Consider the following 22,456-nt stretch of genomic DNA (forward strand, 5'->3'; position numbering starts at 1 on the left):
CATAGATCATCCAAGGACCTGAAGACTATGAGGTCTGTCCTCTCGTTTGGCCGCCCATGCCTCTTCCACCACCATCTCCGTATCAGCGCTCTGCGCGGCACAAATGGTAGCGCGCGCCGCACCTTTGCCTCGTCCCGGCCCTCCCCATCCCGGCTATTACGCTTCTTTCGCGCTCCACCCAGGCAGAGTGGACGTACATTACTCCTCTGTGGAAGTCTGACTCCGGCAGCCTTTGTCTCCCTGTTACAGGATGGCCATGACGATGACGAACGAACCGGCGAGCAGCTGATGCTCGAAGCCTCGCGTGCTGAGCTCCGAGAGCAAGTGCCCCGCGCTATCCAAAACTCCAAAGGCTTCCGCAAGAAGATTTATTTCTTTGTCGACAAGTACATTTGGGAGCCGATCGCCACCGGGGTCCGACTACTACATTTGGTCTTCATATTCGCGCCTGTGATACTGTCTGTGCCGGCGATATGGATTGGAAGACGAGTCCCTGACAGAGACAATGAGCGAACAGGGACCCTTTGGTGGTATGGATTCCTGGTCAGAGGCATGGAGAGGGCGGGAGCGGCGTTTATAAAAGTAAGCAGCAACGTGCGCAACCGGGAGTAAAGATTACTGACCAAAGTTCGTACAGCTCGGCCAGTGGGCGGCATCACGAACAGATATCTTTCCTACAGAAATGTGCAGCATCATGTCTTCTCTCCACTCCAATGCGCCGGCCCACTCCATGGATAACACCAGGAAAATCGTCGAGCGAGCTTTCGATGGTCGGAAGTTTGAGGACATATTCGAAGAGTTTGATGAAAAGCCATTGGGAGTCGGTGCCATTGCTCAGGTCTACAAGGCAAAGCTCAAACCGGACTTGGCGACGCCGACAGACCCCAATCTCGAAGAACCCCAAAACCTGCGACGAAAATTGAGGAAGAATGTCGACGCAACTTTGAAGAGCATACCTCGCCGTGTGCCGTCTTCCCACGTTGCGATCAAGGTCCTCCATCCTTATGTGGACAGGATTGTGCGACGCGATTTGAAGATCATGGCCTTCTTCGCGGCCTTGATCAATGCCGTTCCAACGATGGAGTGGCTGTCCTTCCCAGACGAGGTCAGGCAATTTGCAGAAATGATGAAATTGCAGCTTGACCTGCGAATTGAAGGAGCAAATCTTACAGTCTTCCGTCGCCACTTCAAAGACAGAACGACTGCGTGGTTCCCCTTCCCGTACAACGAATATACCACTCGGCAAGTCCTCGTTGAAGAATTTGCGCAAGGAATCCATCTCGAAGACTTTTTAGAGAATGGCGGTGGAGTGTACCAGAAGGAAATCGCTGACGAGGGTCTTGACGCCTTCTTACACATGGTACTGATCGATAACTTCATCCACGCTGATCTGCACCCTGGAAATATCATGGTGCGATTCTACAAGCCCGAGCAACCTCAGGTTCCCTCGATTAGGCTAAAAAAGACTGCCGAGACAATCGAGAATTCGACCGACGTCACAGAGGAAGTGCTCCAACGCCTGCGGCCCTTGAGGAAGAACAAGCAGGCTTGGATCGCGCAGCTCGAACGATTAGACGCCGAGGGTTATCGTCCTCAGCTGATTTTCATCGACACCGGTCTCGTGACGGAGTTGAACAACGTCAACCGGACCAACTTTCTCGATCTGTTCAAAGCTGTCGCAGAATTTGACGGCTACAAGGCTGGGACTCTGATGGTAGAACGGTGCCGACAGCCGGATGCTGTCATCGATAAGGAGGTCTTTGCTCTGAAAATGCAACACCTCGTGCTCAGCGTCAAGAGTCGCACATTTGCGCTCGGGAATGTCAAGATTGGGGACATTTTGAATCAAGTCTTGACCATGGTTAGACAACATCACGTCAGACTAGAGGGCGATTTTGTCAATGTTGTCTTGAGCATCTTGCTGCTCGAGGGTATTGGCAGGCACCTGAATCCCGATCTGGACCTCTTTGCAGGGTAAGTCGAAGATTGGCTAGCTGAAGAATCTCGTGATGATACTAATCGACTTGTCGCAGGGCTTTACCGATCCTTCGCCAGCTCGGTGCTAAGAGCAGCAAGGACCTCATGCGCGGAGCAGATTTCTCGATGCTCAAGGTGTGGGCAGGTCTCGAGGCTCGCAGTTTCCTTCGTGCTTCAGTGGAAAGGGTGAGTTGGCTCCGAGACAGTTGGTATCGTGGCTTCGTGGCTAATCTTCAGCAGGTCGAGGCTTGCGTCAAATATGACATGCTGTCCCCGAACATTTGATTTCGTAGATTTTTTTTGGAAGCTTGGCGTCAGTAGACAAGCATTTGTTAATAGACAAGAATTTCAAAGGTACCAGTTGTAGTAGACAAATGCATGCGGGGCAATGCACAAACTTGGGAGGGCGACACAAAAGGGAGAAAGCGGTGTCGCCACGCATTCCTGGTAGCCAAAGCCGCTGACGTCGTTTGTGGTCCGGCGCGCAACAAGTCCAACACCACCACACAACGACGAGGTCGAGTGACAACCTGAAGGTAAGCTATTTCTGATGGCTGCGGTACCCAGCCGCAAAAGAGGCTACAGGCGGCGCGCCGCGGGCATCCATCATAAGCCCATGACCTGCTTGGCCAGGCGCGTGGGTGCTTGCAGATCGGCTCTTTCCCTTTTGCATGTGGGTTTATTCAGCTTTTCGCGATAATGACGGACCAAGCAAGATCAACCTCTACCAAGCCTCCGGGCAAACGCCTCGCCGACCTCCTCCCCATCCCAGCCATTTCCAACCCTAGCCAAACCATCGAAGCAGAGACGCTCAGCGACAAACCCACCCTTTCGCATGCTCTCGCCATGGACAGCCACGCCGACGAAAGGGGTCTCGCCCAGCAGGCTTACCAGATCCACCATGAAAAGGAGATTATGGACCTGGGCTGGAATGAAAAAGAAGATGAAATTGAGGACCCGCTGGTAGGCGGGCTGGAAAATGAAGAGCTCTGGCTGTTGGTTCGAAGATTCAACAAGGTGAGGTTTCGCGAAGACAGCGGCAGCGGAGGTTCACAAATTTCACATCACTTCAGACTTTCACTTCTGTTGTCGTTTGTGCCCTTCAAACTTTGCTGACCTATGAACGCAGCAAACATACCATGTCAAATCCTCTCCACATCCGGCACCGGGAAACCTGGACATGTACATCGCGGACCAGGAAGTTTTCTCCCCAGATAAGCTGCGCGCGAGCATCGAGCGGTTATACATGACGGTCATCGTAGGAATGCTCGCGGCCTGGAAACAAATTGCGCGCATACGATCATGGAAGGAGAGGAGAAGGACTGCCTGCTTTTGCTTCGTAAGATACTGCCTGGGTGATGAATGCGCAATGGATGCGATATTGATAGGCCGCAGGCATACTACACGGCGTGGGCTGTCGACATGCTGGTCCCATTACACGGCTTGACGCTCATCGCTCTGATTCTCTCTCCGCCACTGCGAGACATGCTGTTCCCACCAGCGCCAATGGCTCTCGTCGACGCAAAGACCGGTACCCTGCAGAAACCAAAGGCTGGCGTGCTGGGCAGTTATGATAGTGTCACAGGAGCCCCCGAAAATCATAGGGGCGAAGCTGTTGAGCAAGAAGCCAGGAACTTTGTCAACAGCCTTGCCTCAATCGTGCTCAGTAGTGTATCGGGAAAGCACCCAGAGAAAGATTCGCACTCCGACTCGGAAGACGAGAGTCCGCAAGATGTGACCCCTGATCCTACTGCCATTGCGATTGGCGCGGCGGATGCGAAGAGTAAAGCTTCTGGCACGGCGCCGGCGGCTGACTTCGACAAGACAAAGGTTCCGATGGATACAATGCTATGGAAGAGCATGAGACCGACAATGTTCGTCATTGCTAGCGTGACGGATGCGTGGGAGAGGGTCGCTAAGTACGTTTTTCCACTGAGTCGGAATTTTAGAGAAATGGAGAGACTTATCAAGGTAACAGTGCTTTGTCACCAACGCCCCCTTTTCCGCGAGATACGTACCGACTGCGACTTGCGGCATTGATTATCCCACCTCTACTCGTATCTCTTCTCTTCAGCTCTTACATGTTCGCGAAGACGGTAACCTTTGGTATCGGCTTCCTTTTCTTCGGCCAACCGATAATGTCTCGCATCCTATCCAGACTCAATCGAAAATATCCACACTGGCAAAGGATCCTCGAGCTTCGCAAGTAAGTCACAATCTTTGCAATATCCTCCCCGGAATTCCTGCTGACAAGCTTCCTCCACAGCACCGTACTCAAAGGCGTACCGACCAACGCCCAACTCACCATAACACTGCTCCGCATCGGCGAAGCCAACCACGCACCCTTACCCCCTCCGCCACGCAGTACGTCTCCACCCCCTCTGGAGCCAGCGACCCTCACCCCCGCTCATCTGCGTGCCACAGGCGCCGACACTCCGCTCAACGCATCCCCCGAGGAGCTGGCGGAAGCCATCTCCCCAGATCCAGCGCACGTCGCCACGACGGGCGTCCCCGAAGTCGACGCCGCCAAAACGCCCCGCCACGGCCACCGCGGGAGCAGGCTGCTCGGCTTCTTCAAGGGCACGACCAAGACGGTCGTCGAGACAACCATCGGCGCCGACAAGGTCAAGGCCAGAGCGGGCTCGCTGCGCGCAAAGGAGCGCTTGGGCGTCGTGCCGCCGCCGGGCGAGCAGCACCGCCGTAGCGGCCCTGTTGCTTTCAAGGCGCGGTATCGTGGCCGCAAGGGCTTCGTCGTGCTCAAGCCGCAGAGCAACATGCAGGGACCGGGACCCGCTCCAGTGGTCGGCTTTGTCTTGGCCAAGGATGCTGCTGCCGCGTGCGAGGCCGAAGGCGTTGGAGGCGGGCTCTCCGGCTTGAAGGCTTCATGGAGCTTGCCTGTGTCGCGCGTCGAGGAGCTGCGAAAAGTCGGCGGTTTTGGATGGAAGGCAAAGTTGGTGGTGGGCTGGGCGTTGGAGAGGGAAGTCGCGGATGGGCTGGAGATTGTCGAGCGCGAGACGGGGACGCGGTGGAAGATTACCGCGTGTCCGAGGAGGGACGAGCTGTTCAACCGGCTGGTGGCTGTTGGTGGTCAGCGGTGGGTTAGCATGTGAGGTTCTCTCTCGGCTTGGAGTTCGGAGTTCGTTAAAAGGAACGACTGATGACGATGATGATTGAATGACAGCGATGAGAAGTTTTGCTCTTGGTTTTGAGGTGCGATTGGAAGATGGAAATCTCATTAGTTCGATTGGTGTTTTGAGAACAAGATGAGTTCAGGGAGTCTCATTTCGCAAGAAGGCACTGGGCAGTGAGAGCAGAAACACAGAGAACTCTCACACAGCATGCGGCATTCAAACCCAAGAGGAAAACTTTTGAAAAGGAGGCGAGAACGCAGCGAACTTTTGGTATTTCGTATATGATCTTCTATCCCGTCGTCCAAAAACTTTCACGCGTTTCACCACCAATCGAGGAGGCATGCGGACGTCGACGCAACTTTTTTTGGGCTGGAGGCGGGGCAAGAATGGCAAAGTAAGCACCATTAAAAGAGGGAAACGGCGAGTGGCGTCGCCCAGCGAAGGACAGAAGTGAACATGTAGGTACGGAAAGGGCAGTCGTAAACAAACGTGGCATTTCGTAAAGACCCAAAACGAACAGCGCTGCTCGAGGCGCTGTCCCAGCGGCGACCGATTCCAAGATTATACGCAAAAGCTGCGCACTTCTCCTTGATCTTTTCACGCTTCGTCGGCACCGTCGGCGCCGTCAGCAGCAACTGCGGCCGCGTCGTTGGCCTCGACGGCTTCGACTTCCTCCAAGTCATTTTCCTTGGGTACATCAGCTCCCTTGTGCACCTTGGCCGCTTCCGCGGGGCCACCTTTCTCCGCCGTGTCGGCAGCATCTTCGTCTTGAGCATCCTCATCGGCAACCTCGGGCTCGGGTTCACCGTTGCCTTCAGGCTCCTCGGGCTCGCCCTCAGACTCGCCGTCGCCGGCTGCTTCGGGTTCTTCTTCCTCGTCCTCTCCGTCTTCCTCAGCCTTGGATGTCTTTGTGTCTTTATCCGTCTTGCGCTTCTTGTTCGCAGGGGCGGCTAATCATGGTGCCGAGTCAGCAGACTGGCGCAACGTCGTCCAGGTCGCAGACAGGAAAGATGGCATCAAATCGCAAGGCTCTGAGCTTGACCTACCCTCTTTCTCTTCATCCGAACCTTCCTCGTCGTCAAAGGAACCCTCGGAATCTTCGTACCTGGCACGCGCGACCGGTCAGCCTTGCGGAAGAGTGGCTGTTGTGAGGGACGAGCGAAGCAAGCGGTGACGAGTGGGACGAAAGAGCAACGCATCGGAAGCAAAGGCACGGAAAGACGAATGAACGACGACATGAGGACCCAGGCTCCATCAGTGGCCGCGGTTGCAGGCCGCCGGAATGGATAGGCGCATCATTGGGTAGCTCCAGGATCTTGCGTCGCTCGACGCAGCAATTCAACGACGCGATGGGTAGAAATCGAAGGCCAGAACGGCGATCGCGTAATGGAAGCGATGGCAATTGGCGACGGGATACAACGGCGCGACGCAATTGGACAGTGGATGTCGACCGTACTTACTCCTCTTCTTCCTCCTCCTCGTCGGAAGGCAGGGCAATGAGCTCCTCCTCCTCGTCGGCGTCTTGCTTCCTCTTGCGGGTGGCGGCGGACATGATGGGTGGTGGGTGCAGAAGTGGGGAGGTGGACGTGGATTGATGTGAGAGGCAGATGGGAGAGAAGAGGTCAGGGGAAAAATGTAGATGTAAGCTGCGACGACGGGCGGCAGCAAGAAAGCCTGGGGGCTGGGGGGCTGCGCGGAGATTGTTGGAGCAAGCCCAATTGGGGGAGGTCCAGCGTCCAGGTCCAGGGCTGGTGAGCAAGCAGGCAAGCAGGCAGGCAGGCAGGCAGGAAACTGGGGAGCTCCGGCTGGGGACGAGCGAGCTTGGGGACTCGCAGAGGCGGAAACCCAAGCAAGGGATCGGTCGGCTGCCGCCCAACCACCGACCCGTACGCCAACGGATCCCTCGTACCAGTCGCTGTGCCGGCCCCTCTTCCTTGCCGTTCCTGTGTGCCTGTCTCGCCTCTCCTGACGTGCTGCGGTTTGGTCTCGTCGGCGCTGCTCGCTAGCCTCACGACACTCGATTGCTGCCGGGTCCTCTTCGTCGTTTCCTCGATGGACGCTTTGGCGATGACCGCAAGCCTTGGGCGTCGGGATACGGGACTGGGAAGGATATCCAACCGAAACTCTTGTCTTGTAAGCACGCGCAGACGAGGGAAGCTGGCCGACGGGTGCCACTGGAACAGAAACGCTTTAGGGTTAGCTCAATCGTCGTTGTCGAACCATCTCGAGTGCCAAAAAGAGAAGCCTCCACATCTTGATCATTGAGTCATTGGTGGCCACTGTTCTTTCGTGAGAGTTGAATTGTCGAGGAACAAGCAAGTGTTTGTTTAGGAAAGCTCGATGAACAACGACAGCAATCGTGGGCTGATGGTAATTTATCGATTGTATCGACGCTATGGTCTTGCCTTTTCGAGTCAAGCTGTTACCATTTTCTCTGGTAATCTAATGACTCCTTGACCAAATTACAAAAATGGTCCCATTCAGTATATATGTACACAAACAACTGCTCCAAGGCGGCACAGCGAGACGCGTCGAGAAACGACGCGTTTAACTTCTCGCAATCAAACCTCCCTTCTTCATCTGTACCAACTCGAGTCGACGACCGAAGGACCCCGTACCAATTTTCGAACATCGAGCACTTGACTGCTCCCCTTAACCACCCTTTTGAAGTGTCAATTCTCTCTATCTTCTGGCAACCACGAGCTTGAATGCTCCCTGTCTGCCTCTTGTCTTAGCGGCGACGAAGCCGCTGGTCTGGCAAATCCTTCCGACACCATGTCAACAGAGCATGTTCACGGCAACTCCCTGAACGGCCTTCCTTCGACAGAAGAAGAGCCGCCCGCAATCGCACAGCGATATTGTGAGCTCAGCTCTACCGGAGATGTCGTTCTGGTGTTGCAGGACAACACCCGGCTGCGCGTCCAGACTGCTATTTTGAGAATCGCGTCGCCGACTTTTCAAGCCATGTTCGGTCCTCACTTTAGTGAAGGGCAGAACCTAAGCTGTGAGCACCCGAAGGAGCTCCCACTCCCAGACGACGACCCGAGGGCCATGAAAATACTTTGTTGTATCCTCCATCATTGTTATGTGACGAAGACTCCTCGAATTGCGGATCTGTCATCGCTTGCGGTGACTGTCGACAAGTATCTCTGTAAATCTGCAGTGCAATCCTGTTGTATCGTATGGCTCAACTCTGCTCTGGCCCAAGCAGATGTGCTAGATTTTCGTCAACTTGTCGAACTCTTGGCTATTGCATACTCGTTGAAACTCCCGGATGAATTCTACAAGATATCCAGCAAGATGGTCTTTCGCTATGAAAGTGAGAGCCGTTTTGATTTCGATGACTCAATGGAATGCCTGCCTTGGAAATGCATTGGTAGGTCACCATAGCTTGTGACATCAGAAATCGCTAACGTCATCGCTAGTTTCCATTGTAGCGTACAAGAACAAGTGTGAGCACGAGCTTGCCGGGGAGATTCAGGGCGTTTTGGACGATTTTATCCACAGATCCGGGAAGAAAAGACCCAAACCGCAGGACACGAAAGCAGAGGAAATTTGCACATTTGGACCCGACTGCTCCCGAGAGAAAGCTGAAAAGCTTTGGGACCAAAGGCTCTTGCCATGCTTCGGTGCAAGCCTGGAAACATATCTCCAGATGATGACCAGTCGGCCCCTCGCTGGCGAAGAGAGCTACAAAGAGAGACTTGCGAGCGTTCTCGGCACGGGTCGATCTTTGTGCATGAAATGCTTAACTTTCATGGAAACCGAACTTCCAAGGAAGATGCAAGAGGTTCTCGACGGGTTTCGAAGCAATGTGGAGGGAAGGACTGGTCTTTGTCTCCAGTGTGTGACGGAGGGACGCAAGACGATGAACCACTGCGAGAATGGTGTCCACGTGGAGCGGTTGTCATCGAAAAGGCAACGTACAGGCTGAGTACTATAGTGGATTCATGAACCTGCAGGCAGGACACAGGTGCTTGAATGCTCCCTGTGGCTATCCTTTTACGAGCTTAAATGTCAAAGTTTTTGGGCGGCAGGGCATTTGAATGCTCCCTGTGCATACAGGTCTCGACTTGATGATTTAACTAGTCAATTGCCGTTGCCCTAACTGTTCGATATTAGGACATATGAGCAGCTTGCAAGGTGCAGGCGCTACTGGGGTGGGCCGACGGTAATCTAGGTAGGTATCGATCCAACGCCAGGTCTTTCCCACTTCAGGTCAAGTGGGTTCTCACCACCGGGTCCGGTCTAGTAATTGGCCACTGAACCATACATTGGAAAAAAGATACTTCTATAAAGTAAAGACAGGGGCGCTAAAACCATGCGATCTCTTCCTTTTCTGATTTCTGCAGCTTGTTGCGTGGATAGTGCGCGTGCACAAGCGACGACGTGTTGATTGATCATTCATACTCTTTCATACCAATTTTGGGCCCTCTCTACCAGGCCAAAGCCATGTCAACAGACGACTGCCAGATCATGGACGCCGGTCAAGTGGACACAGGGAGCATAGTACGACGTTCCTTGGAAGTGGGAGTCTACCAACCAGACCAGTTCGTCCGACGATTTGAATTGAGCTCTACAGGCGACGTCCTCCTCATCTGTCATGGTGGCTATCAGCTCCGCGTTCAAGCCGCCATTCTCAGGAATGCTTCGGAAACCTTCAGGGCCATGCTCGGGCCGCACTTCAACGAGGGACGAAAGCTGAACTGTGAGACACCAAAGGAGATTCCGTTGCCTGACGACCATCCAGAGGCCATGCATCTACTCTGTAGCATGCTGCACCATCTTCATGACCCTCACGACACCCCTTCACCACAACTTCTGAAGGAACTCGCAACAGTTGTCGATAAGTACTTCTGCGTGACCTACACGCAAGATACCACGAACAAGTGGCTGGAAACCACCTTGGACCAATCCGAAAACTGGACTTTCAAACAGCTCGTCGAGTTCCTACAAACCTCTTATCTGCTGAGGAGCGAGTCGGCTTTCTACAAGACGTCAAAGAAAATGGTCCACAAGTACAGTACGAATCTCGTGTTTGATTTCGATGACGAAATGGAGCAAATGCCATGGAAAACGATCGGTACGGCGATTTCCGCATTCTTCCGCAGCACATTGTTGGGATTTGCTAACCTTATGTTACTAGTTGCAATCGCGGAATACAAGAACTTACTGGAGCAAGAGCTTTACGATAGAGTCCGCATTGCAGTCAATCATTTCCTGAACAAATACCGCAGCAGATCCACGGGCGGCAGTGATTGCCAGTCTCAAAAAAGATGCTTTTCTCTAGTATCTGCCATTCTCGAGAATCTCAGGCCATTGGTACTTCCAATCCAGGGCAACAGCCTAGAAGAATACTTCCGATACTTGACTGGCGTCGAACCTTTGGAACTTGATACAGAAGACAGGGAGTCGTTACTCTCGCAACACATGAGATCGACCAATGCCTATCACCAAATGTGCGATCTGTGTAGATGGAATTTCGAGGACTACTTGGAGATGTCGATGGATACTGCCCAGAAGGATTTCCAAAGGGAAATCGATTCCAGGTCCGGCCTCTGTCTCTGGTGCACGATCGAAAGTCCTAGACTGATGTCATCCTGCCCAAATGGGATGCACCACAAATCAAGAAAGAGGCATCGCGCAGGCTCCACAGAGAATCAGGATCCGGACTCATAAGCCTTCAGTTCATGTTCGGCAGAACCCACGATCATTGGAAGATGGAAGCGCGTGGATTCGGGAGGGTAGCCTTAGAGTTTTGCAAATGTTCTTGACTTGGTTTCGGTGCAAATAACTATTCAGATTCAAGTATGATTTAAAGCGTTTTATGACTGTCCTAACAAAGAGGAGTCGGTCTTGACTCTGCCACAGACTTCTCCTAGAATTGTTATGCTTGACTGGTGCGGTCGTGTCTCGAGGTATCCAATTACTTCCATGTCGTTGTGTCCAGATGCAACCATGCTCAGGACGTTGTCATGAGTAGCACCGAGAAAGAGAAGTGCGGCAACGTGCTTGTAGCATTAACTAAGGTCACCTACCAAATGCAGAACCCAAACCAAGTCACCATCGATCCGTCCACTATTCCATCCATCAAACGCCTCAGACCCCGTGTGTTGCAACCTCCTGGTATCACCACGCGTACGAGTTACCCATATCGTGCTCCTATCCATGGTGTCAGCTTGCCGTCCATGGGTACACAAAAGCAGCAAACAAACATACCTTGATGTAGTCCGAGCCCTTCTCCTGCCACTCGGCACGCGTGATCCACGCCTTCTTGCTCTGCTCACTTCCAGCCCACTTGGCTGCGCCTCTCCACGCATCGAGGACAGGGTCCTTGGCCTTGCGCACTACGAGTGGCGTGCCGACAGGCAAGCACGCGCGAAGCTCGTCGCGGGCACGCTCCTCGAAGCCCTTGAACATCGTGTTGCCGCCGGTCAAAAAGACGTCCTTCAAGACGTCCTTCTGGCGAGGGTGGTCTGCCAGGCGCTCAGTCAAGATTGATGATGCGATCTCGATCAGACCGGCCTGGTCCAGTCCCGCAATGGCTGGTTGGAACACGACTTCTGGCACACGAATTCGCTCAACATTGAGGTGGATTTGGTGGGCCTCGCGCTGGCTCTCCGTGTCAAAGGGGTAAGGACCACGCGTAAAGGCGTGCACGAGGCTCTTGGTCCAATCGGTCTGCGCTTCACGCGTGCTGTCTTCCGTGAAGTTGGGGTCGTGCTTGAGCAGCTGGGTTTCGACAGTCTTCAGAGCCGCTTGCAGGTCCTCTTCTTCCTCGTCGTCTGAGCCTTCACCAGTTGCTATCGTGCGGTAGACTCCCCAGTCGGCATCGTCAGCGCCAAAGGTATCTTCATCGCCACCGCGTCGACGCTTCTTGGTAGGGTTGTCCGACGCGAGGTTTGCGATGGACTTCATCCGCATCTGGGCCGCAAGCGACTTGCGGTTGCCAAGGTCGGCCTTGAGACGTTCGCGGTCTTTCATTTTTTGAATAATCGCCTGTGCCTGTTAGCTTCACCTGTTGGAAACTAACTGCGACTCTTACCGAACGAGCCACTCTTCGCTCTTCTATCCATGTCTCGGGATCTCTCTCCCGCCTTTCGTTGTCGAGCCTTTCTTCCTCCGCCTTCCTGGCCTTCTCGCGCTCTTTCTCTGCCTTGGCGCGTTGTCGTGCCTCGTAGTTGGACTTCATCAACCGCTGTTGACGCTTTTGCTTGAGCTGCTCTTCGTCCAACTGGTCATCGGGGACTTCGAGAAGAGGGAATGTAGGAGGCTCGTTTTCTCCCTCCTCCTCCAAGTCGCCCACGTCCTTATTCCGTGCCTTGCGAATGGACTTGTCCAGCTCTTTGATTCTCTTATCCAATTGACCCTCGTCATCAAAGTCGTCGGATTCGAGCATCCTCTTTCCTTCCTTCTTGGTGACATCTTGAAGTCTAATTTGCAGATCCTTGTAGTACGCCAATTCCTGCTCTTTTTGAATGAGCTTCTCGAGGCGCATTTTCGCAGCCTGCTCCTGTAGTCTTCGTCCACTTTCTTTGCGCTTTTCAGCTGCTCTTGCTAGCTCCTCCTCGGTCTTCTGGACGACAACCTGCTCAGTGTACGGGAATTGTATGACGTGGTCCCTATCTTCCAATCCAGTCCAGTCCAGATATTTGCTGATCTCACTGTTGTAGTCCTGGCTCACGTAGCAGTGTTCTCTCACGAGGTCCTCGGCTTGGATGTCCGTAAGTTTTCCTGGGAATGCAGGGTACTTGAGCCGTAGGAGCTTCTGCAGGAACTCGGCGCTTTGGCTACGGCCCCAGTTAATGCGGGTTGCATGCGCCAGCATGGCCTTGGACTCGACGACGGGTATCAAATGTGTGCTGGTGTATGACGAGGAGACGACCAAGCCGTTGCGGCCGTTGTTGTAGTTGTAGGAGAATAAGGAATCGATACCGTAGGCAACAGAAGGTGCGCCGTAAAGCTCAAACAGAATCTCGGTCATGGCTGTGTCAAATTAGAGAGGCCCAATCGCCATGATTTGAAAGATCATTCCGCTTACTTCTCCGTGGATATGCCATGTTTGCGACAGGTTCTGTCATGACAATGGGACGGTTGATGCGCCCGCTTGAACCCTCCACGCCCAATTTCGTGAAGACGTAGTCCAGAACACCCTCCATCGCATCCCAATTATTTATGATATTTGTGCCAGGCTCGTAGATTGGCTTGGATTGACCGCGCGCCGTGCCATCTGCGTATACCTCACTGCCGATGAATTGGAAGGTGGTGTTGAGCTTGCGATCTCGGTAGCGTGCCATCTGAGGTAGAACTTGGAGACGAGGGCTCTCATCGAAGGCCCATCCGGCGCGAACGGACGATGAACCTAGGATAGCTGTTAGAAACGCTCAACACTGTCTCGAGTACGGCGAAGGGAGAGAAGGTCGGAGGTGCTTCCCATACCATTGTCGATGACGATAGCCGTGCTGGAGGAACTGCGCTTGTAGCCCTCCGTGTCCACCGGGCGGACTCCTTCAAATGGAGGCTCCTTGACGCTCCAGACTCTCTTCGGCGCAGGTTTGGCATCGAGCGCCGCACCGTTGGAGCTCGGCTGGACCATGGCTGAGAGCGCAAGTCGAGAGACACGTCCTAAGGGCTGATGGTCATGGGGGTTTGGAAGTCACACGGGACAAGTGGATAGGATTCGAGGACAGGTTGGTGGTTGTAATGGATTGAATTGATCAGAGTGTCGCAAGTCTAAAGTCCGGAGCTGCTCCACAAGCTACTAGCGGCGATCTCTAGAGTGGTCCGAGCGCCCTTGTTGTCACCAAAAGCCATACCAGCGTAGAAAACCCCAAACGCCGTCCAAGTCGCAGTCTAACAAATTGAAGGATGTGAAATCGAATCTCCAGAGTCCTGATGTCTCTGCTCCAGTCTTCACACCTTATGAAGCCTCTTTCAAACTGTCCGTTGCTGTCTAGGGCGTTAGCATACAATGAAAGCTTGATAGAAGGAGGCACAAGCATACCTTCGAGGTGGAACAGAACGTTGGACTGGTAGTTTTTGAACATTTGAGCAACAAGCTCGACGTTCATATTTTGAATGTTGATTTCCTTGAACTGTCTCAGTAAACAGAGGCATAGGAAGCAACTTTCGCATCTCACCTGCAGCTGCTTGTTCAGGACCATGACAGCCTCATTAAGCTTCTCCTAGATTATGCTATCAGTTGATGTTCCACATTCATAATTTGATCTGACTGAAAACGCACAACATTGGTGATGATTCGGCCGAGGAGAAGACTCTGTTGGTGCTCGTGAGGGCTCTCCTACACCACACATTAGCTTCAGCAACACAGGAATTCTTTGAAAAAATGCTGCTATACCATTCTGACAAAGCTTCTGATCAATGAACTTAGTCGGTCGTGGCAATCGAGTCGTGCGGACTGGCAGTGTTTACTGAGTGCTCCTCAGCCCTACAGTCAGGACGTCAACACCGGCCTCTCGAGCTAGCCGGAAATGGCCCTGGTTCGCCGCGCCCTCACATCCAGGCAGTGAGCTCCAGCTCCTCCACCTCTGCCTTCCACACCACCTGCAACAATCACAAGGCCATCGAATCATCTACCATGGCTCCGTTACAACCCAACCGAACCGAGGTCGACCACAACGCGCTCCTCGAGAAGCTCGACCTGTTCCGCGTCCGCAAGCCGTTCCGCAACCCCGACTGGAAGCCCCCTCAGCGCCGCAACAAGAACATCAAGCAAATCATATCTGAAGCTCAAAGGAAGGAAGCATCTCTCATGGCGACTCAAAACAATTCCGGCTCGTCGACCCCCGCTGTCAACCAGGGCACGGCCAATGGAGGAACGGGCGCGGCGACGCCAGCCGCCAACGGCGCCAACGCGAACATTGCGCAGGCTGCACAGAATCTGTCGGCAATGATGGCGCAGACAGGAAACATGCCCAACGGACCTGCCGTCACATACACAAATGTCGAGGCGCCACCGAGCTTGCAGGTCAAGCGCAAGTACTGCGACATCACCGGTCTACCTTCCAAATACACGGATCCCAAGACGAGATTGCGATACCATAATGCGGAGATCTTTGGAATCATCAGAACGATGGGCCAGTCGGTCACGGAGAACTATCTTGCGGCAAGAGGAGCGCATACAGTATTGAAGTGAGCATGTGGCTCTGGGAATGCACGCTGCACTCGGCTGCCAGGGATGTGTCGCTGCTGGGCTGCCTCGACTGTTCAGATTCACACGGGAAAGCTACCAAAAAGGCACCGAGAGCGTTCATCAGAAAGGGTTTTATTGCTACAGACATGTTCGACCCTCTAAGTCAAGCCTCCTCCACCCGCCCTGCCCCTCTCGAGACAGGGTTCAAGAAGACGCTCCGGCTTATTTGGGATCAGAGAGAATTGGTCTTCGCCAATGAGCAGAGTACCGAGACCTCATTGTGAGAGGGACCAGTTACAGAGGAAACAGAGCTCCAGCTGTTGCTCAGGCGGACAAGATGAAACAGGGATTGAACACCATGATAGAAAATGGAAAGCTCCCTGATACTCTTTGCCTCATATGATTGAATGTGAGTTCTTGGCGCAAGTCGCGCCTGTGATTGCCCCTGGTTATTGGAGCCAGCTAGGATGATTCTTCGTCCAAATCCTCTCGTGGACAGGCGAGGGCTGTCATTGAGCCTCACCAACAGCCTTCAGTCCCCGAGGGTTTCAAGTTGGTCAGATGTGAGAAGCAGAGGTACAGCCAAAAAAGGAGCCGAGAAGTGACGGAGATGGGCGAACGGATTGGAAATGCGATAAGGGTCGTTCGTTGTGGGCTCGCCGATTTTTCGAGTCAAGATGGGGTGTTGTTGATAGGGCGAAGCAGCAGGCAGCGCGCGTTTTTTTGTGCCTCGCGTCAGGTCCGGGTCTCGGTGGCCGGGCGGCCAAGACTTTTACGCCGTCCGGCGTGCACATGAACGCGTGCTCCTCGGAGCACCGACCACCCACCTGGTCTGCAGCAGCCAAAGGAACTTCCTGCTGAACTGCCGGCATCATTGCACCAAAACACTCGTCCTCGTCCTGTCCGCCATCGAGCGAGTCCCGCAAGTCCTCCTCGCCATTGAACCATCCTCTCAACAACAATACTTGCAACACTCCACCGCCAACACCATGCCGTCTTTTTGGCTCAGCGATTCGCAAAGTACGCCGTTGTCCTCCGCATATCATTCAACAAAATCACTGACATGTTTGCGCTTTACAGAAGTCGGAGTCGCCTTCTGCTCAGGGGGTAGGTACGACAAGCATCCCTAGACGCATCAACCTCCAGACGTCGCGCATTCTCCTCGCAGAGACAGAACCAGCACACTGACGCCATGGATTGCACCGCATAGGCGGCTTCTTCCTCCTGGCGGGAGTCATGATGTTCTTCGATAGGGCACTGTAAGTCTCTCAACCTGCAATACCAAAAGCTTGGAGACACCTAACAATCGACCAATCCAGGCTCGCCATGGGTAACGTACGTCCGACCCTCAAGCAACCTCGCAACCACAAACCCATTCCACCCGTCTAACACCCGTCCGCGCCAACAACAGATCCTCTTCATCTGCGGCCTCACGCTCCTCATCGGCCTGCAAAAAACGCTCCTCTTCTTCGCGCGCCGCCAAAAGATCGCCGGCACCGCCTCCTTCCTCTGCGGCATCGTCCTCATCCTGCTCCGCTGGCCGCTCATCGGCTTCGTCATCGAGCTGTACGGCATCTTCGTCCTGTTCGGCGACTTCTTCGCGACCATTGCCGGCTTCGTCCGCCCCGTCCCGTACATTGGACCGCCCATGGCGACGGCGCTGGAGAAGGCCAGCGGCGGGAGGAGGAACTCGGAGTTGCCTGTGTAAAATGACGACGAGGGAGGATATGTGACGAGGAGGAAATAATGACGACTGAGGGGACGAGAAAATTGTCAGTCTGTCCAGGAGGACGGTAGATTTCACGTTAACGCGTCACGGCTTGGAAGCGGGAGTTGCGGGGCGGCATTTTGGGCGCAAGAATTCGGAATCGGCTGCTGGCGCTGGCAGAGGAACGCATGGCCGTTCTGCTCAGAATGTTTTCATCAAGTCCAACTTGAGCATTTGGTGCGCCACAAGGGTCCTGGACCCTTGAAAGGATGAAAAAACCGAGCCGTCGGTCAAGCAGGGAGCATGCGCCCAAGCATCACCTAGTCGTTACCTACATAGCCAGGACTCATTTTCCAAAGTCAATTGTATGAACATGTTTGAAGGACTGCCTCATGTCTACTGAGCAAGTGGAGCTGCATACGTAGCTAGCTGACGAGCCGACGGCCAATCACGAGCAAGATTTTGGCATTTACAAACGGCGGGTGCACGTTCACTATGTGAAGATCACCGAGCAATCTCAAGCCACGCCAACGGCCTGGCCGTTTCACTCCACGTGTACGGGCCTGGTGCAGAAAAGGGCTCTGGTCTCCCCGATCAATTTGCTGTTCTCCCTCGATAAGCCTTTGTTCTCCCACGATGGCCATGACCGCCAACGAAATCCGCAGCACAAAGACCATGGTCCAAACGCCCCGTGAGCGAAAACATGGGATATCCAACAGATGCTTCACTCTCAAGACGTCTACCTCTATACATGAACCCTAGATTTGCCCTAACCCCGTACTTACGTACGTATGTGTCGGTATTTCGCTGATGTGAAAATAAAAAGAGCCTTCCCAAGTGAAAGAAGATTTATCTGACATTATCATGACCATAAGCCGGTGAGAAGCACCGGCTTCGACGTGTCGTCCATCCCATGCAAAAAATGTGGCACCAAAAAAAGGCCTCAACTTTTCAACTAAACTCCCATCGGAAACTTTTTAGTGGACACCGTTGGTAGCGGTGGCAGCCTTCTCCCTGCGCTCCTTGACGGCCGCAGCGAGGTTCTCGAGGACGCCGACTGTGCTTTCCCAGTCAATGCAAGCGTCGGTGATGGAGACACCCTTCTTGAGGGCAGCAGGACCCTCGGCCGGGACCTTTTGGTTGCCCTCGTTGATGTTGGACTCGATCATGACACCGACAATGCCAGTCTCGCCGTTGCGGATTTGGTCAGCAATGTCGCCGGCGACAATGGGCTGGTTGCGGTGGTTCTTGCTCGAGTTGCCTGCGTGGTTTCAAAACGTTAGCGAGCTGTTATAGGCGCTGTGATATTACACTCCAGAAACCAAACGTACCGTGCGAGCAGTCAACCATCAGAGCCTCCTTCAGGCCCTTCTTCCGGAGCGCCGCCTTGGCCTCCTGGACGTTGGCGCTGTCGTAGTTGGTGCCACGGTTGCCGCCGCGCAGGATAACAAAGCAGTGCTCGTTTCCGGACGTCCTTGTAATGGCGGCGAGACCCTGCTTTGTCACACCCATGAAGTGGTGCTTGGCAGCAGCTGCGCCAATGGCATCCACCGCGACAGTCAGGTTGCCGTCGGTGCCGTTCTTGAAACCAATGGGGAAAGATAGACCGGAAGCGAGCTCACGGTGAAGCTGAGACTCGGTGGTACGGGCGCCAATGGCACCAAGCGAGATCAGATCAGCCAAGAACTGAGGAGAAATGGTGTCGAGCATCTCGCTAGCAATGGGCATGCCCTGCGCCGTAAGGTCGCAGAAGAGCTTGCGCGAGACGCGGATACCCTTGTTGATCTTGTAGGACTCGTCAATGTCAGGGTCGTTGATCAGACCCTTCCATCCAACAGTGGTGCGAGGCTTCTCGAGGTAAGCGCGCATAATGATGCACAGCTCATTGTTCAGCTTCTCGGCCAAGGCCTTGAGACGTTGGCAGTATTCCACAGCGGTTTCGGGGTCGTGAATAGAGCAAGGGCCGACCATGACGAGGAGACGGTCATCCTTCTTAGCGACAATGTCGGCAGCTTCGCGACGACCGCGAACGACAGTCTCTCTGGAGACGGGACCAACGGGAAGCTCAGAAGCGAGCAGTTGCGGGGGGATAAGAGGGTCGTATCCGAGGACTGAGCAAGGAGTCAGTAGTAGCTCGAATAGGATGCCATGCTCACTGTAGAGAGCTATGGCTCAGACAAGTGCCACGTACCGCGAACGTCGTCGGCGAGCTCAACTTGGTCAGACATTGTGCTGGAGGAGTAGCAACTGGTGGGGAGATTGAGTGCGAGGAGTGAGGGAGATAGGAGAGTAGGTAGAGGTGTTTATAGAAGCAAAAAGGGCCGGAGTAGAGGAGCGCAATTGATTGCGGTGACCGACTGAAAAGTTAAAGTGAGTCAACTTGTGGTCGACGAATGAGCTCGGCTTTGTGAAAGCGAAGGCATGATTTGGCACTGGCCATGATTTTTTGCCCGACAATGACTCCACTGCGGGAAGGCGCTGATCTAATCTAATCTTATCGTCGGCCGCCGTACTTGGCACCGCCACAGCTGTCCTCAACCTAATGTGGCGTCGCAACACCACGACATCGTTGTTGTCGCTGCATTTGCGCCATCTGTTTTGTGCTGCCCTCGGTCTTCGATTCCTCCCACTTTTCGACCTTCCATCCTCTGATCTTTCTTCTCTCGACAGCATCCTCTCCGCCCACCCAAAACCTCCTCCCACGCGCTGCTGCTGCCACACACCCTTGTGCTTCGCTTCCGCTTGACAGCCGCAGCAGGGGGCCCTCGGGCCAGGACGCGGCCGGACACGGCAGGGCGGTTGGTTTCAGTGGTCGCGACGGCCATCATCGGCCCCAATCCACGACCTACACCTCCTGCACCTGCTACACTGCTTGCATTTCCTCCGTCTTTTGCTGAAACCCGATCCACTGCCGCTTCGGCTCTAGAGACCCGCCTTCTCTTGTCATCTTCAACTCCTCCCGTATCTTCTAGCTTTGAGATGCTGCACGTCAACGACGCTTGAACCTTCGATCATGACTCTGACTTCTGGTCCGATCCCCCACCTGTTTGCCTTACCCGGAACTGTCCATCCTCACGCCAATACATTGCAATCACTATCGCCTCGCGACACCGCAATGTCCCACTCGCCACGACCCACTGCCATGAAGCGAGAACGAGATCCTGAAGATCCCCAAACAAGTCCAAGCCGCGCGGAAAAGGTATGATGGCCATGATCGTCCGTCTCCATGTGGTCAATTCGTAACTGAGCTTCCAGAGAATCCGCGCCGCTCCTCCGCCTGCCCTCTACCAACCTCACAATGCCATGTCGACTGTTGGAGGCCTACATCGAAGCTCAAACAAATCTCCCTGTCTTCCGGCACTGACGCCTGGTCACTCTGACGACTCGAGCTGTGACTCGCCCGACCTACCGTCGTATACTCTTTCGTCGGCCGGAGATACAGAAATGCAGGACTATGTTGAAGACGACTTTTCCATCACACGCTCCCATCCGAGTTCACCGGCACTGCCTTTTGTGCTTCCGGAACGGCTCAACCCGCGCCCGCATGTAGATCCCAGCACAGGAAGGATCCCTACGCCAATCATCGGGTCCTTTCCGCCAAAGACGACTACGCACAGCTCAAGTGACGCCGGTTCTATGGAGATCGAGGGGTGTTCAGAGACAGCCACCCGTCGCCGATCAAATAACGAAAAGGCTCATCGCATACCCTCTCCCATCAGCGAGGATGAGATGGCCATGACGCCTACTACCGTGGCGGGCTCACGGCTCTCGCGATTGCAGGTGGCGAGCAATGAGAATATGGACATGGATACATCTAGCCATCAAAATTTTGGAAAAGATTCTTCTGCGCAGAACCCAAAGTTAAGAAGCGGGACAGCATCCGGCAAGAAGAGATTCTACATGGGCTACAGGGAAGACTGTCCCAAATGTCAGGCCAAAGTGCCAGGCCACAACGCCCACTTTCTACCATTTTGAAACGAAGAGACGAATCAACAGTCGGTTGCGCATAACGAAGGGATGAACGTATCAATACATACAGGATGGCATTTACAACGGGATAACGGTAAGGGAATACCTCTGAAGACAGCAGAGCAACGACAGACACACTATGACATAGCGCATGGCTTCAAAAAAAATCACGTTGATAGCCCGCCATGCGATTCACTTTTTGGCCAAAGTGCCATTCCAAACAGGATCTACAAATTCACTCCTTTCTACTGAGCATGAACAATCAACACCCTCTGTGCACTAGTTCTGCAAGTCTTTGCTCATATATAGGTGCGCAAGAACTCCCCGAGAGCCATGATGCCCATTGCCTGACCATACGGCATGCTCGTTCTTTCAATGTCAATGTAGTGTTGAAGGTTACTCCCCATTCCCGTTCCAAAGCTTGTGTCCAAAAGTTCTCCATCTTCGCTGATCTTCGAAAGAACCGCTTGTACCGCCAGCACTCCAACGGTTTCGAATTCCTTGGGAATGTATCGCTTTCGGGCCGCCTTCAGTATTCCGTACGCAAATCCGGCCGTTGCGCTTGACTCCACGTACGACCCCTCTGCCTCAGGGACATCGAGAAGCGTGCGCCAGAGTCCATTTGATTCTTGGACTGAGGCAAGAGCCACGCACTGCGCTTTGAGAATATCGAGGAGATATTGACGCAACGGATCCGACGGCGGCAAGTCGAGTAATTCGATGAAATCCGGAATCACAATTGTGACCCAACTGTTCCCTCTGGCCCACCTTGCCTTGGCAAAATTGTGACCGCTCACTCCGCCGTTGTTGAATTGCCAGCCGTGGAAAAAGAGTCCGGAATCTCGGTCGAACAGAAACTGCATGTGGACCATGAACTGCCGCTTCGCTTCTTCCACGTACTCGGGTCGATTCAGGACGAGTCCAATCTTTGCGAGGGGCATGACCGTCATCATCAGTGTGTCGTCCCAGAGCTGGTCCTTGTTTTCCTCGAGATATGTCTGGTGCTGCATGCCACCAAACGGCGTCCTGGGCAGCTCATGCATTGCCCACTCGGCCCAAGCCTCTAGCCAGGGCCGCCAGCTCTCGTTCCGCGTTTGAGGATTCTCGTACAGGTAGGCCAAAGTCAAGAAGGGGCTCATTGTGTTGATGTTCTTGGTCGTCCCCTCGGCCAGACGCCCTTTGAACCATTCCAAGATAATGGCAAGTGCCTCTGGCGAGCCAGTGAGTTGATGATACTGGTACAGGCCATAGAGACCAATGCCGTGGGTCCATTCCCAGTCATTCCATCCCTTGGTATCGATGATACGGCCATCTGGGAGTCGAAGAAGGAAGTGTCCGCTTGTATCTTGAATGTTGACAAGATTGTTTGTGAGCTTTTGGATAGCGGTGTGGATGATGGGGTTTGCGAGCCCATGGGATGTGAGAGGGGTAGGCATGGTGGCAGGGGGCCAATTGATGGTATGAGCAACAACACAACACTGATGGGTACCTGAAACCTTGACTTTTTGAAAGCTCGTG

General features: G+C 53.9%; 12 protein-coding genes across 12 annotated transcripts; 7 read left to right on the plus strand and 5 right to left on the minus strand.

Moving 5' to 3' along the window:
• Positions 1-27: 27 nt before the first annotated feature.
• On the plus strand, positions 28-2,262 carry BKA78DRAFT_330447 (ABC1 family protein-like protein; the record flags this gene model as incomplete). Its single annotated transcript, XM_066889780.1, has 4 exons — positions 28-582; positions 638-1,974; positions 2,034-2,163; positions 2,218-2,262. The coding sequence occupies 4 exons, from the start codon at positions 28-30 to the stop codon at positions 2,260-2,262; spliced, it is 2,067 nt and encodes a 688-aa protein (XP_066746479.1).
• Positions 2,263-2,594: 332 nt separating this feature from the next.
• On the plus strand, positions 2,595-5,300 carry BKA78DRAFT_97732 (uncharacterized protein). The gene is made up of 5 exons (XM_066894079.1): positions 2,595-2,994; positions 3,107-3,316; positions 3,373-3,896; positions 3,956-4,183; positions 4,244-5,300. Exons 1-5 carry the CDS (start codon positions 2,677-2,679, stop codon positions 5,085-5,087), a joined length of 2,124 nt encoding a protein of 707 aa, XP_066746480.1. The 5' UTR covers positions 2,595-2,676; the 3' UTR covers positions 5,088-5,300.
• Positions 5,301-5,331: 31 nt separating this feature from the next.
• BKA78DRAFT_366719 (uncharacterized protein) lies at positions 5,332-7,370 on the minus strand (the record flags this gene model as incomplete). Its single annotated transcript, XM_066892585.1, has 5 exons — positions 5,332-6,058; positions 6,155-6,213; positions 6,569-6,856; positions 7,018-7,265; positions 7,329-7,370. 5 exons carry the CDS (start codon positions 7,368-7,370, stop codon positions 5,706-5,708), a joined length of 990 nt encoding a protein of 329 aa, XP_066746481.1. The 3' UTR covers positions 5,332-5,705.
• A 320-nt stretch (positions 7,371-7,690) lies between these two features.
• Positions 7,691-9,143, plus strand: BKA78DRAFT_341944 (uncharacterized protein). Its single transcript, XM_066890368.1, has 2 exons — positions 7,691-8,484; positions 8,534-9,143. Exons 1-2 carry the CDS (start codon positions 7,884-7,886, stop codon positions 9,040-9,042), a joined length of 1,110 nt encoding a protein of 369 aa, XP_066746482.1. The 5' UTR covers positions 7,691-7,883; the 3' UTR covers positions 9,043-9,143.
• Positions 9,144-9,560: 417 nt separating this feature from the next.
• Positions 9,561-10,787, plus strand: BKA78DRAFT_366725 (uncharacterized protein; the record flags this gene model as incomplete). Its single annotated transcript, XM_066892586.1, has 1 exon — positions 9,561-10,787. The coding sequence occupies one exon, from the start codon at positions 9,561-9,563 to the stop codon at positions 10,785-10,787; it is 1,227 nt and encodes a 408-aa protein (XP_066746483.1).
• A 100-nt stretch (positions 10,788-10,887) lies between these two features.
• Positions 10,888-13,827, minus strand: BKA78DRAFT_308839 (uncharacterized protein). The gene is made up of 5 exons (XM_066887970.1): positions 13,548-13,827; positions 13,150-13,470; positions 12,154-13,094; positions 11,328-12,107; positions 10,888-11,270 (listed from the first exon to the last, which is right to left on the minus strand). Exons 1-5 carry the CDS (start codon positions 13,702-13,704, stop codon positions 11,238-11,240), a joined length of 2,232 nt encoding a protein of 743 aa, XP_066746484.1. The 5' UTR covers positions 13,705-13,827; the 3' UTR covers positions 10,888-11,237.
• A 1-nt stretch (position 13,828) lies between these two features.
• Positions 13,829-14,543, minus strand: BKA78DRAFT_308845 (DASH complex subunit Dad4). Its single transcript, XM_066887971.1, has 5 exons — positions 14,467-14,543; positions 14,353-14,409; positions 14,249-14,293; positions 14,113-14,197; positions 13,829-14,057 (listed from the first exon to the last, which is right to left on the minus strand). The coding sequence occupies exons 1-5, from the start codon at positions 14,467-14,469 to the stop codon at positions 14,029-14,031; spliced, it is 219 nt and encodes a 72-aa protein (XP_066746485.1). The 5' UTR covers positions 14,470-14,543; the 3' UTR covers positions 13,829-14,028.
• A 163-nt stretch (positions 14,544-14,706) lies between these two features.
• BKA78DRAFT_248287 (YL1 nuclear protein C-terminal domain-containing protein) lies at positions 14,707-15,264 on the plus strand (the record flags this gene model as incomplete). The annotated part of the gene is made up of 2 exons (XM_066884375.1): positions 14,707-14,919; positions 15,031-15,264. The coding sequence occupies 2 exons, from the start codon at positions 14,707-14,709 to the stop codon at positions 15,262-15,264; spliced, it is 447 nt and encodes a 148-aa protein (XP_066746486.1).
• Positions 15,265-16,075: 811 nt separating this feature from the next.
• Positions 16,076-17,436, plus strand: BKA78DRAFT_308848 (vesicle transport protein). The gene is made up of 5 exons (XM_066887972.1): positions 16,076-16,281; positions 16,342-16,368; positions 16,472-16,520; positions 16,581-16,596; positions 16,673-17,436. The coding sequence occupies exons 1-5, from the start codon at positions 16,251-16,253 to the stop codon at positions 16,967-16,969; spliced, it is 420 nt and encodes a 139-aa protein (XP_066746487.1). The 5' UTR covers positions 16,076-16,250; the 3' UTR covers positions 16,970-17,436.
• A 10-nt stretch (positions 17,437-17,446) lies between these two features.
• BKA78DRAFT_308853 (uncharacterized protein) lies at positions 17,447-19,417 on the minus strand. The gene is made up of 3 exons (XM_066887973.1): positions 19,161-19,417; positions 18,301-19,080; positions 17,447-18,230 (listed from the first exon to the last, which is right to left on the minus strand). The coding sequence occupies exons 1-3, from the start codon at positions 19,195-19,197 to the stop codon at positions 17,947-17,949; spliced, it is 1,101 nt and encodes a 366-aa protein (XP_066746488.1). The 5' UTR covers positions 19,198-19,417; the 3' UTR covers positions 17,447-17,946.
• A 756-nt stretch (positions 19,418-20,173) lies between these two features.
• Positions 20,174-21,090, plus strand: BKA78DRAFT_97828 (uncharacterized protein). Its single transcript, XM_066894080.1, has one exon. It carries the CDS (start codon positions 20,273-20,275, stop codon positions 20,942-20,944), a length of 672 nt encoding a protein of 223 aa, XP_066746489.1. The 5' UTR covers positions 20,174-20,272; the 3' UTR covers positions 20,945-21,090.
• Positions 21,091-21,237: 147 nt separating this feature from the next.
• BKA78DRAFT_248679 (Six-hairpin glycosidase-like protein) lies at positions 21,238-22,374 on the minus strand (the record flags this gene model as incomplete). The annotated part of the gene is made up of 1 exon (XM_066884412.1): positions 21,238-22,374. The coding sequence occupies one exon, from the start codon at positions 22,372-22,374 to the stop codon at positions 21,238-21,240; it is 1,137 nt and encodes a 378-aa protein (XP_066746490.1).
• Positions 22,375-22,456: the final 82 nt, after the last annotated feature.

Source organism: Phyllosticta capitalensis (assembly GCF_038381095.1).
Source record: "Phyllosticta capitalensis strain CBS 128856 chromosome Unknown BKA78scaffold_3, whole genome shotgun sequence".
Lineage (NCBI taxonomy): Eukaryota > Fungi > Ascomycota > Dothideomycetes > Botryosphaeriales > Phyllostictaceae > Phyllosticta > Phyllosticta capitalensis.

Bases quoted from the DNA above. Each gene is read 5' to 3' on its own strand.
- BKA78DRAFT_308845 (XM_066887971.1), bottom strand. The intron at 14,294-14,352 runs GTGCGTTTTCAG...AGCATAATCTAG, and splicing joins GCCGAATCATCACCAATGTT to GAGAAGCTTAATGAGGCTGT. The intron at 14,058-14,112 runs GTATGCTTGTGC...CGCCCTAGACAG, and splicing joins CGTTCTGTTCCACCTCGAAG to CAACGGACAGTTTGAAAGAG.
- BKA78DRAFT_308853 (XM_066887973.1), bottom strand. From the start codon at position 19,197: ATGTCTGACCAAGTTGAGCTCGCCGACGACGTTCGCG. The intron at 19,081-19,160 runs GTACGTGGCACT...CTCCTTGCTCAG, and splicing joins GCTCGCCGACGACGTTCGCG to TCCTCGGATACGACCCTCTT. The intron at 18,231-18,300 runs GTACGTTTGGTT...GAAACCACGCAG, and splicing joins GATGGTTGACTGCTCGCACG to GCAACTCGAGCAAGAACCAC.
- BKA78DRAFT_308839 (XM_066887970.1), bottom strand. From the start codon at position 13,704: ATGGTCCAGCCGAGCTCCAACGGTGCGGCGCTCGATGCCAAACCTGCG. The intron at 13,095-13,149 runs GTAAGCGGAATG...AATTTGACACAG, and splicing joins CATGGCATATCCACGGAGAA to CCATGACCGAGATTCTGTTT. The intron at 11,271-11,327 runs GTATGTTTGTTT...CACCATGGATAG, and splicing joins AGGGCTCGGACTACATCAAG to GAGCACGATATGGGTAACTC.
- BKA78DRAFT_341944 (XM_066890368.1), top strand. From the start codon at position 7,884: ATGTCAACAGAGCATGTTCACGGCAACTCCCTGAACGGCCTTCCTTCG. The intron at 8,485-8,533 runs GTAGGTCACCAT...CGTCATCGCTAG, and splicing joins CCTGCCTTGGAAATGCATTG to TTTCCATTGTAGCGTACAAG.
- BKA78DRAFT_97828 (XM_066894080.1), top strand. From the start codon at position 20,273: ATGTCGACTGTTGGAGGCCTACATCGAAGCTCAAACAAATCTCCCTGT.
- BKA78DRAFT_97732 (XM_066894079.1), top strand. From the start codon at position 2,677: ATGACGGACCAAGCAAGATCAACCTCTACCAAGCCTCCGGGCAAACGC. The intron at 3,897-3,955 runs GTACGTTTTTCC...TCAAGGTAACAG, and splicing joins GCGTGGGAGAGGGTCGCTAA to TGCTTTGTCACCAACGCCCC. The intron at 4,184-4,243 runs GTAAGTCACAAT...CTTCCTCCACAG, and splicing joins AGGATCCTCGAGCTTCGCAA to CACCGTACTCAAAGGCGTAC.
- BKA78DRAFT_308848 (XM_066887972.1), top strand. From the start codon at position 16,251: ATGCCGTCTTTTTGGCTCAGCGATTCGCAAA. The intron at 16,282-16,341 runs GTACGCCGTTGT...TGCGCTTTACAG, and splicing joins TTGGCTCAGCGATTCGCAAA to AAGTCGGAGTCGCCTTCTGC. The intron at 16,369-16,471 runs GTAGGTACGACA...TGCACCGCATAG, and splicing joins AGTCGCCTTCTGCTCAGGGG to GCGGCTTCTTCCTCCTGGCG.